Source organism: Falco cherrug, chromosome Z, assembly GCF_023634085.1.
Source record: "Falco cherrug isolate bFalChe1 chromosome Z, bFalChe1.pri, whole genome shotgun sequence".
NCBI classification, from domain to species: Eukaryota; Metazoa; Chordata; class Aves; order Falconiformes; family Falconidae; genus Falco; species Falco cherrug.
Window position 1 is genome coordinate 60,764,981 of NC_073720.1, and position 12,373 is coordinate 60,777,353.

A 12,373-nucleotide genomic window follows, 5' to 3' on the forward strand; every position below is an offset into this window, starting at 1 on the left:
ATATTTTTATGTTAGTTTCAAGTGCCACTTTGGATGCAGTGTTCCAAAAGATTTCCCGAAAACTGAAAAACAGGCTTAAATGAGGGGGAGACAAGTGAAAGCAATAATTGCCTTCTTACTATGATACACACTGAAAGAATTGATAAACTGTTCAAGAAATGGGGGAATTCAGTACTGTCAGAAAATTCTGTTATCCAGGATAAAATCTTTTTGGCAATGAGATGACAAAAAATATTATTTCTTGGTAGGTAGAGCTGGGTCTGCATAGCATTTGTGTCTGCACAAAATACATAATGTACCATGACAGCTTCACATTGTTAAACAGAATAGTATCAGGGGAGAAAAATAAAGATGTTTCAGGCATTAAAAAAAACTTTGTCATGCTAAAAAGTAAATATGAATTAGTTTTAATGAATAAAGAAAGTTAAAGCAATCTGAAAATTGATTAGTTTACTAAACTGAATTTACACGTGCATTGCATGTTTTTGGCACAGAGCATTTTTAACATTGATTGGAGACAACTTGATGCTTAAAAGTGATTGTAGAAGGATACATTCTTTAAAAAATACAGAACAGGATAAAAACTGTCTTGGAACACAGTACAAATCTGTTATGCATCCCTCTCTAAAAATACAGTCAGACTAGAAAAGGTAAAAATGAAAGGACCATCAGCATGTGTATGACAGAATATTAAATAAACTACACAGCTGTTCACTATGGAAGTGAGAAACCTGAGGGTCTATAAGTCTTGAGTGTCCTGGAAAAGATGAGGAAAACCATGAAAGCCTAAGGCAGAAGACCATGCAAACTTTAGAAAAGACGAAGATTTTCCTTCACCTCAGGAGTAAATGGTCTGTTTATTTACTATTAATTCTATAATAACTCACAAAATGAAAGCTGTATGAAAGGAGCATGTTTTATTAAAAAACATATCTATATCTATCTGTCTATCTATCTATATGCACAATAATTAAATCTTTTCAATAAAGAAGAAAACCATTTTCAATACTGAAGTAGTCCTTAACATTGGTTCAGCTTTCACTGTGAAATACTTCTGACCAGAAGGCTTGAGGAAAAGTGTGTTGGGAATGACACAGCTTCTCACCTATGGGTACCTCATGCCACTTTAGATATCAGAGGTGGTGTCCTGGCCTCTAGAAGTGCTATTTTAGAAAGGCAGATTGCTGTTGTAGATCATAGGTTATGGCCTTGCTTGCCAGGTATGTCTTCCTCATCCTAGAGTATATAAAGTATTGGAAAGCTGCGTTTAGGCCTAAATTTCTTACCTTGTTGCTAGCAGCACATTATCTTTTTTCCATCTGTGAGTTTCTTTTTTCCCCTTGTCTGTCTTCTTCCTTTGGCAATAAAATACCATATTCAAATGCATAATGTAATGACATCTTCATTAGTCAGGAAAGACAGGAAAACATTTCTAGCAGAGATTTACTATTTTTTGAAGTCACATGCAGCCCCAGATACCAGGACACAGAAGTGGAATTCATGTGGAAATTTATCAGGCATAGATTTAAAATCGAGGTGTATTTATTCTTTGGGAAATACAAAACTCAGCTAAAAGTGTGAGATCTTCAGTTTTCTTCTTTTTCTTATCTTGGTTTTTTTCATTGATACCAGTGTTTTGTTCTATAACCCACACTTTCCTTCTTCCTTCAATTTGTGTCCTAATTTTATTTTCCATTTGCTTTTATTTAATTAAAAAAATACATCTGATGGAGATTATTCTGTGGTCTTCATTATTTCTGTTTTCTTCTATGAAAGCTAAAAAAATAAACAACTTACCCCACCTGGAGTTATGCTGTTGAAGACCTAAAAAATCTGAGGCCTCACACACATGCCTTACAGAGTAGGGCCGAGCATAGCTTTGAAAAAAAATGTGGATCACACAGCTTTTTCAGGGCAGATGCAACAATGTGGGTTTTTGCAGCAGTTTTAATTTATGATCAAAACTAATATTGAATGTGTTTGGGTTTCTTGTTTTGCATTTTTTTCTTTCTTGGATATGTGAGAATTTTTTATCTTATTTTGGTGTAGTTTATCCTAGTTTCACAGATCACTTTCTGGTCTCTTACAGACTGCAAATTAGAAACTATATATATAAAATACCATAGTGTGAAAATGAAAGAGAGCAGGAGTAAGAATAAGGAAAAAAGGTACTACTATCAGTGTCTGTTGACTGTAGAAGTTACTAAGAGGTTTTGTGAGAAAACTGTAATTACACAATTAATGTGTATTTTTCTGTTTCCAGCAAGGTCAAAGTAGAACTCATACACTGTGTCCATGTAATAGTACTACATCGGTGTGAAATACATTATGTTAGGGGCAGATACTGGAAGAAAACCTCATTTGCCTTCATAAACACGTTTCAGGGTTCTGTACCAGTTACATTAGCGGTTTGCATTATTATTCTGGATATTTGTGAAGATTTTGTTTACTTATAATGATTCCTGCCCCCTGCCTCGTTTTCAGGGTAATTTTGGTGAGGTGTATAAGGGAACATTAAAGGATAAAACTCCTGTTGCTGTAAAAACTTGTAAAGAAGATCTTCCTCAGGAACTGAAAATAAAATTTCTGTCAGAAGCCAGGTAGGTTCTCTGATTTTAATCGAAATATATACTTGTTATTGGGGTTTTTTTTCAAGGTCTGTTACTAGATGGATTTACAAAATCTGACCTTCAAAACCATCAAAGCAGTAGTCAAACTTTTTGCTTCCTTTCTACCCCTCAGTACACTCCACAACTGTTGCCCTGGTAATGAAACATAGGCATTTTTAATGTGTGAATGCAGTAGCATCTGCACTTGATGAAACTATCTCTTCAGCAGAGCAAGTTATGCCTATAAAACACACTTTTGTTGTTGTAAATGCTTCCATTTAAAACTTCTGAGATGTGCCATGAGGATTGGGATAAGAAGACTGGAAGATGCTGTTAATTTAAATGTGATTATACCAGTCATAAATCCTATCTGACATGCATGACTAATAGAGCTGATCAAATGTGGCTAGGTTAATATATAGACCCCATTTAGTAATACTCTTTTTCTAAGAAGAGTTCACTTCAGTGGAGATATTTTGTGCTGTGTCAGGCAGAATGTGATTGCATACTTATTTTTCAAATGACAGTCATGCCACAATATGTTAAGTATTCTGAATATAGCTGATGTGGATAGGTAGGTTCTGAGGCCTCAGAGTAGAGGGGTGTGTTGAGATAACTTCAGAAGTGTTTAAATTAACCTGCTTCCTCTTCCTACAAAGCTTCATCTGTTGTCATTTTTACTCCCAAACTAGTATGATCCAATGTGGAAAAGTAAAAGATACTATCTACATTTAGAGAATGAAGTTAGACCACTATATCTATTGAATAATTTTAAGCAGCTTGTAACTTGGCAACTGCAAAGATCTTTCATTTGTTAAGCAGTGTGCCACTACTGGAGCAGTGTTAGTCTGAAAAAACATTATATGTGTTATTTCTCCCTAAATATGTATTTACCAGGTAGGTTAGTATTTTACTTTTGATCCCAGGAAAAAAAGGGAAAAAGAGGAGATGCTTTAAGTCAGGAAATTGTTTCTGACTTAAAAAAAAAAAAAAGGTACACGGACTCTGCAGAATTCTTCTTTGCCCTTCATTTCCCTTATAAATCATAGCATGCTGGTTTAGGCTCCAAATATTATTAGACTCTTGTGTAAGAAGATGTAAATGTTTTTGTTTAATTCCCAAAATTAAAATTGCTGTCCTTATATTCTTCTAAAACTTACTATATTAATTAATCTGTTCAAGTAAAATTGGAATGAATGTGCTTTTAAAAAGTGCAGCAGGGAAGTGTAGAGACATGCTGCGCATGCCTTTTTGATGTAGCTCTGCTTCTTGTCCACCACTGAAATGCTCTCTAATTACAAAGTTTCTTGAGAAACTGCAAATCTCTCAGTCCATTTTGCAGTTATATAGACAAACATTATGTAGACAAATGGTAAAATTATAATAAGAATAATATAGTGTTTAATCTTGATTTATTAGTGAATCAGTATGCCCTCCATCTCAAACAGAATGATGACTGATTTGTCATGTAGAGGTTTTTTCTTTATGATAACAGTAATGACATGTTCCATTAAAATAACATAAAGGGTTTGAAAGATTTTCATATAATATTTAATCAGTTTGTACAATACCATATATTAATATAATAAACTTCCTGTGTGTTTTGCAGAATACTCAAACAGTATGATCATCCTAATATTGTAAAACTTATAGGAGTTTGCACACAACGACAACCTATTTATATTGTTATGGAACTTGTTCCAGGTAATTTTCTTTTCCTTTTTTTTTTCCCCAGCATATTTTCATAGGTATTGTTTTCATAGTATAAAATGTATTGGTTTATACATTTATTTTTCTTTTTCTCCATTCTTATATATGTGATCTCAAAAGTCACCTGTTTTATGAATCGTTGGAAATATTGGGTTCTACTAACTTTGGAGTGGAGTGAGCTCCACAAATCTGTTGTGAGTTTTTCTGTAGCCATTCAAGACAACATAATTTGCTGAAAGGTATCTCAGCTGTGTCTTAATTTTCCTCCTGACAAGATACTACATGGTACTTCCCTTAAAATAGAGTTATGCAGTGAATGTTAAGATGGTTGTATTTAAAGAAACATTGTGGCTGGGTAATGTTTCGGTTTTGATAACTTAGATTTGAGTCATCTAATGGTAATATAAGAGGTTTTTTCTTTACCAAAATATGTTGTTCAGTTTATGGGTTGCTTTTGATTTATTTTTGGAATTTTGAGTTCATATTATTCAATAATGGCTGGATACAATTTCAGGTTGTTGGGATGATTAACAATTTTGGGCAGTTTTACCTCTTTGTTGATTTTTTCAGCAGCTGGAAGATGTGTGCATTTGGTAGCCTCTTGTACCACCTAATATGCAACACTGTATTTGGTTTATATATCACTGGATTTGTCTTCAAAATTATACAGTAACCTTTTTTAAGAACCATTTCATTCATGAAGACTTAAATTGTTTATAATTCTTGAGTACTGGCTTTAGTACAAGAGCACTGATGAAAAACATTTGACCTAATGGAATTTTCTGCCTCTATTCAATTAGGTTGTATTATATTAGATTATTTTATTTGTACGTGTGATTAACTTTATTAAAATGGAGACTAAAACCAGTGTCCTGGTTTTAAGGAATACTTTGGTAATCAGCTTCTCCAGACATCTCTGAAGATAAAAACAAATCATAATCTTTTAATACTTTCATCATCCTGGTTCAGGGTTTTCAGAGCCTAGGACAAGTAGTTGAAACATACTAATACAATTTAAGGAGGAATTAGTGAGAACCTTTCTCTGATTCTCCTGCATATTTTGCAGTCCGAGTCTATCCAAAATTCTTCTGTCTCATTGCATTTGCAAGGAACTTCTAAATTCTTAGCCTGTTTTGCTGGTCTGTAAGTCCTCTGGGTAGCTTCCATGCATGCCTTACCTCAGAAAGACTGTACTGTGTTCAAGCCGTCACATATTTCCATATTCTTTTACACCTGTGCTAGCATGCCATGAAACTGACCAAATCAGCTAGAAATCATAAGGATACCAGCTCTGAAGAAGTCAGCACAGGAAAGACAAAACACTTAGATCACTTCAGGGAAGCAGTGACTCTGACATTACTGGTTTTCTGTTTTCTAATGGCGAGTTTGGGTGCAATTACCTACAAAAACAAAATTATTAGTGCACTGATCTGGTGTTTAATGATGCCCTTTGAAGAAAGAATAGTGGTAGGCTTGTTGACCTGCATTTAACACTTAACTTTCTCAGTATGTGCTTTGTCTGTCTTTTGTCTTAAATGCTTGAAGGTGTTCAAGCAGTTTACTCTGACATTCTTTTTAATAACTATTTTTTTTTATTTAATAATAAAAAATCATTTTAAAATGGCATGGTTTAGCTTAGAACTGTATTCTGTAAGTATATGGCTAAGAAGGCATGTAATTAATAAATGTCTGACAGTCTTTTCCCTGAGGAAAAAATTAGAAACATCTCTGTAGAACGTGGGGTTTCTCCTGTGTTTTCTGAGTTCAGTTTAATGTTTGCACTTTTTCTACTGTTTTTATATCTCAGATACATGTAGGCTATACAGTTACTGTGTCTTTTGAGACTGTTGTCATGTGGCTCAGTAGCAGCTAATTCTGCTTTTCATTCCAGTTTCAGATTTCAATTCAGATTCTTAATTTGTTCAGGTATTAAAAACTTATTTTGAAACTTGGCACTTTATGTAGAAATGTGCTGCTTTGTTAGTGATTCTGTCATAAACTGTCTCTGCAGAGAAATCTTTTTCCTTTGTTGCAAATGTAAATGGGATTACAAACTATGCATCTGGATAAAGTCATCAGAGAAAACAATAGAAAGGTGGCAGATGCATATTGAAGCATCTGTGCATCCAGTGTTACATGCAAAAATAGCCCAGACATTGCCAACAGATAACAGAGAAGTAAAGCAAGTTGTCAAAGACAATTACCCTTTGTAGGCAGATGTCTTTTCCTGGGAAGGGGGGGTGGGGGTGTCAACATAACAAGTGGCATGTGTCCTAAAGCCATCACATCAATAAAGGCTTTTCAAGATGAATGATTTCGGAGGGATTAACTGAAATATTAAATAAGGTAGCAAATTGTGTTATGGATATATAGCCAAAGTGAAAAGGTAGATGAGAAATTATATATATTAATGAAAAAGAAGCATAATTTACTTACTGTTCACTTACTTGATGGTGGCTGTGCTGATCTCACTGTTATGTGTCCACTCAGCGTCAATCCATTGTAGATGACGTCAGTACAGAAAGACTGTGTTAATCTTTTTTACAATCCACCACCTGTCAAGAAATGAGGGAAAGAGCTTAATGTGATGTGTTTGTGTATTATATACATCTCTTTAAGGGATGAGTATGTGGAAAAACACATCCTATCTCCTTGCCATTGGCTCAGTTGTTAGGCCCAGGCCTGTTCTCAGTCTTGTCCTGCAGGTCTTTCTGCAAGAGCCTCTACAGGTGGGAAGGGGGGGAACATCCTGTAAGCAGAATATTGACATCTTTTTCTGTGTTTGGTTGGGGTGAGGTTACTCCAGTCCTTCTGGCTTCTCAGACAATATCTATTGAAAAAAACAGTCCTTTAAATTGAGAAAGGAAAAGGCTAGGAATGACAGAACTTGGGGGTTTTTTTGTTACTGTAACCATATTTTTTTTAATGGTACCATTGATGATGACATGAATTTAGGATGCTTTATCTACTAGATTGAAAACAAATGAGTAAGAGTCAATGATTTTTTTAAATTTAAGCTATGCATGATTCTTGTATAAGATGAGGGACTCCAGTAAATTGGTGAAAGAGCGTTGCTTCTGAGAACTCAGAAATCATAACAAATGCTTTAATACAGATGTGTTTTACAGTTATCTAATAAAATATGCCCAATGGCCATTACTAGGTAAGTTTCTTTCTTACATTTTAAAAATTTATTTTAAGGAATGTGCATTTTAATATAGGAAAAAAACCTACTGGAATACTTTTTAAAGAGCTGAGTTCTGTTTTCCAGGTAAGCAACTGGTACTATTGCCCAAGTAAAGACTTACAAGAACTAGTTTCTTTGAATACAGGAGAGAACATTATGGCAGTTGTTTTTTATTTTTTTTTGCATACGTGCCACAAATAAAAATCTCAGTAAGATAGAGTGGCTACCTACAAATAAGAAAATCCCAAGCAGTATTCTAAAGAGCGTTTTTTGGGAGGTATATGCTTCTATTTTGTGTCAGATAGTATTTATATGTTCTGTAATTTAGACCTATTACTGCTTTCTAAAAACTATTCTTCTAATTGATAAAAAATAAACTAATTAGAGTACTCCCTGTCATATATAAACAGAAGCTAAAATGTATGTAGCAGCAACAATGTCCTTCATATATACATGGAAGTTTACATGTATAGAAGAGATGTGACATAAAACTGCCATTCAGGAATTCATAATGAGAGTTACTGAAAAAAAATCAATAATTTTTGAAATTCCAAGCAAATTGTACTCCCTCCCCTACCTTCCCAAAATTGCTAAGATAACCACTGAAACTGATTTGAAGCGTCCTTAATATTTTTTCTTATAAACATTTTATGTATTTATGTTTTTTATATATATATATAAAAAATGTATATATACGTTACCAGAGAACAATAGAAAATTCTTATTTGCAGGCTTAAGTTATGCTAGCTAGTTGCTGTGAAAAAGCAATTTGGCAAAGCAGATGGTTTTAAAATGTTGATTTGTGATTGCATAGTAGATAAATCTGTAATAACCTTTAAAGCACTCTTAGCAAATACTTAGTTTTATTCTTTTTTACCTAAATGACATTGAAATATTCACTAAAAAGAACTAATGCCCAGATCCTTACAAGAGCCCAATGCTGAAGTGGCTGTGTGGCTTCCCAGCTACTATAAGAAAAATTAATCTGTATTTTACAGTGGCATAGTTTTTTCTGTGAATTTTTTAGTAGACTAAGAACTGAGAAAACAACTCTATTTGGAAATTATCTTTGTATTACGTTTTGTTAATGGAGAACTTCCCATAGAGATTTCTTCTTTTTCTTTGGTAGTTCTAACTCTTTCTCTGTGACAACTATAGTTATCAGTTTGAAAATATTAAGACTATTAAAAAGAAAGAAAATTTTAGGAGTACATCACCCATGCATTTATATGCTGATTTTTTTTATGCATTTTGTGTTCCTAATAAAAGTTGGACTTCAATTTCTCTTTTGCTGTGTGCTGACCTTTGTTTTTATTTTCTGATTTCATATTGCTAGTGTCTGCTCTTCACATTCTATTAGGACTCTTAATTTAGGATAGCCCTGAACAATGTATATGTGCATGCCCTCTGCACTTGCAGTAAGTCAGATGTGCTGGTTTCTAGATACAGAGGTTCAGGTAATCTCAGCTCCTTGAACATGTGGTGTGATGTCTTGAGCCAGAGGGCATGTGATGTGAGATCCACATTCAGTGTAACTTCAGTTCCCTGCAGAGTGAGCTGCACCATCTAATTTGCTGAGCATTTGCTTATCATCTGCATAGCATATGCAAAGTAAGTGGGATGCATCCAGTGGAGGACTGTGTTCTGATAGTAAGCTGTTGTGCAGATAAGAAGCCTATAAACTTGGTTTATGACCTAAGCTTTACCAATACCTGGGGAGAATACAGTGGCTAAACTCTCCCTACTGATTCTGACTCCAGGGAGGCTACTGAGTAGTGAAAAACAGTATTTGCCAGTTTCTTCTTCTGTCTCCACTGCCCCAGAGCAGATTTGAGATGCTGTGTTAGCATATAGCTAATGAGAAGTCCATGCCAAAAAGGCATGTTTGATTTTACAATACAGTGAAATAAATCTTACTGTAATTGCAGTGTCATGCAGTGAATTTTAAATACTGCATTGAAGGAGCAGAAATTATTCAGATGAACTCCAGGAAAAGTAGAGTACAACTCTCAAGTTGATGTATACTGTCCAGGATTTTCATACCTTTCAAAAGTGCTGCTTGGAAACATTAGGTTATGGAACCTGTTAGTATTACAAAGAACTCTGGTGATCCCATATGTTGCTATAAATTATTTTCTTTGTACTATTCTTCCTTTTCTTCTTACTACTTTATAATGAAATGTCAGCTAAGACAGTTTGGTAAGGTTTGTTGCAAAGGTAGTATTTGACGGAGTTTTTTTCTGATATCTTCTGATCTGAAAATGTGAATATGCATTATTTCATAACTCAGTATAGTAACTTTTTAATAATCTGTTGTGATACATTTTAAGTATTCAGTTTATCCTAAGACAGACAGAAGATGTTAAAGTGAGAACTGCTAATGAATTTTGGGAAAAGAAACCAGGTATGTTGAGATTTGCCAAATCCTTGATGTTAGTATAGCGCCATGAGTTTGTATTGTCATATGGACTTGGCTAGCCTGACTGAAAAGTAATGTAGAAAAGGTGGGCTACCAGTTCAGTAAGGTTTGCTGTATATTTGAGACTCTGAATGTAGTCTATAGCCTTCACCACAGGAATTTTCTAGTATAGATAAGCCTTTGTTAGGGCTGGCTTCCAAAATGAGGAACAGCAGAACCTTGTGTAGAAGTATGGTTTGTAGTATGTAAGAAAGTATGTAATTTTTTTGTGATGCCACATAAATCTAAAAAATAGAGCTTTTTACTCATATTTTCTGGGTTAATGTATTCATTTTAATTTGCTCTGTGCCTCTTTTCCCAGTTGGTTTTTTTGCGCTTCAATCCTGCATTGTTGACCTTAAAACTGAGGAAAGGGAAGTAATTATGAGGAACTGCTTTGGTATTCAGAACAGGAGAAGAACAATTTGCCATTGTCTCTTAAGGCCACACAGGGCATGAGGAGTTTTCATAACAGCTCATTTTTAGCAAATTTAGGTGATGATCAGAGAGACTGCCTGGAATACCGCTAGCATTATCTGTAAGCTGGCCGGCATCCAGGCTGATAACCTGAGACAAATGGATGCCGGATTTTGATGGGGTGTAGGGAAGATTATCAGGAAAATGGTGAAGGAGTTGTTAAAACCTGCTTCCTGTTCTTTTCTCCTTCCAGAGTGAACTCAGCATCTTTTCACGGAAAAAGATGGAAAAAGAAGAAACTAGAATACTCTTCTCTTGTACCCTTCCTCACTGTTATCTTCCTGTCTTAGGAAGGTCCCAACTTCTCTCCTAGTGATCATGGACCTTATAGTATTTCTGCTTTGAGAATAAGGGGGTTTAATATACTGAAACACTCAGGATCACTTAATTGTGTTTTCATCTGCTCTTAATTTATCATGCAGTCTCCCATGTAATCAAAAACAAACTGGGGGAGTCCCTTTAAACTTTGGATTTTTTTTTCTCTTCCTAGGTTTAAGGGAAAAACAAACCAAAATAAATGTAATCTGTAAGATACTAAAAGCAATCTCAAGCCACAGTTTTTTTCTTCTCCTTCTTCATGTTCATTTTAATTGAATTGAATTTTAATTTGCCCTGAAGTGAGAACTTAGTTTAGAGGTAGGAACTTTTTATGTTCATGAGCTGTGTGTTCTAGAGTAGGGCATTTTGAAGATAGATGTGTAATCCTATGGTGCAGTTACAACTTCATGCAACTATTTCAACAGTTGATCTTGCAGAACTTTCAGAAGTGCCTCTGTCCCTCTAGCAAAAAGAGTCTGCTGGAAGGCTGATTGATGCTGAAAAAAATGTTAACTTTTAATTTTATGTTATGTGATTTAACTGCTGTGCTTTCTACTTTGTATGGTGTCTTTTTTTTCTATTTCCTGCTTCTGAAGGCAGAGAGATCTTCACGATTTTTTCCAATTGCTTCTCTTTAGAGATCCCTGAATACTTAATGAAGTCCGGCATGATCTGCCTTATTGGTTGTATAGTACACCTTCAGTAGCTGACTTTCGCCACCAAATTTCAGATCTGTGTTCTGTCTTGCAGACACATCCTGAATCTTTACTGCATGCTGTCAAAAGTCAGTGCAACAACAACAAATGGTCATTCAAATGCTAGACAAATTCAAATTAGAGATAAGGTGCAGATTTTTACCAGTGATAGTGACTGTCTGGATTGTTCCATGCAATTCTTCTTTTTTTTTTTCTTTTTTTTACCTAGCCAAATAAGTTGTCTCATTCAATACCCAGCTGTTGCTAAAGCCGTATTCTTGTCTACCCTACAGCTTCTCTTCACAGAAATATGATCCATGTCTGTTTCTTTAGGTTTTGTCTCTTACTGTATCCTTTCCTTCTGCACCCAAATAAGCTTCCAGCTTCCATTTTTTGTTGTTTCTACTTCTCTGTAACCTCTGCCATCTTCTCTCTTGTTGGGCACATCGTCCTGTGAACCATACACCCCCCTGTGGATTCCTTCTTCCATATATAAGTCCAACTTCATCATCTCACCCCGAGTCCTCTTGTACTACACACACATGTACATACACATACAGACCCCATTTCTTCTTCCCCCCTTCCCTTCTTAGTCTTGTACGTTGATGTGGGCTTCTATTTGCTACATGGTTTCCAGCTGTGAAGATACAAAGAGAAGAGGGGGAACAGTCAGATTCCTTTGTTGGGGTGTAGGTAGTGGTGATTAAAAATTCCTTGCAGCTCAGAGTTTCTCTATTTGATAAAACAAGACCAAAGCCTCACTGTACAGTATTCTTTTGAGACTGGAGTTTGATGTTTATCTTTTCAATTATTTTAGGCTTTGATGATACTTTATTTTATATCAGGATCGTACAAAAGTAAATCAGCAAGTAGATGAAACTAGAAAATCTGTTTGAAAACTAAATAAAAACAACCCAAT

The 12,373-nt window shown here is 34.9% G+C and overlaps 1 protein-coding gene across 4 annotated transcripts in view; it reads left to right on the forward strand.

Moving 5' to 3' along the window:
• FER (FER tyrosine kinase) overlaps window positions 1-12,373 on the forward strand; it is a 192,825-nt gene that overhangs the window by 119,666 nt on the left and 60,786 nt on the right. For all 4 annotated transcript variants that reach the window (XM_055698687.1, XM_055698689.1, XM_055698688.1 and 1 more), the window contains 2 exons: window positions 2,485-2,600; window positions 4,219-4,313. In XM_055698687.1, coding sequence (XP_055554662.1) covers window positions 2,485-2,600; window positions 4,219-4,313 — 211 coding nt within the window. The remainder of the gene's footprint in view (window positions 1-2,484; window positions 2,601-4,218; window positions 4,314-12,373) is intronic.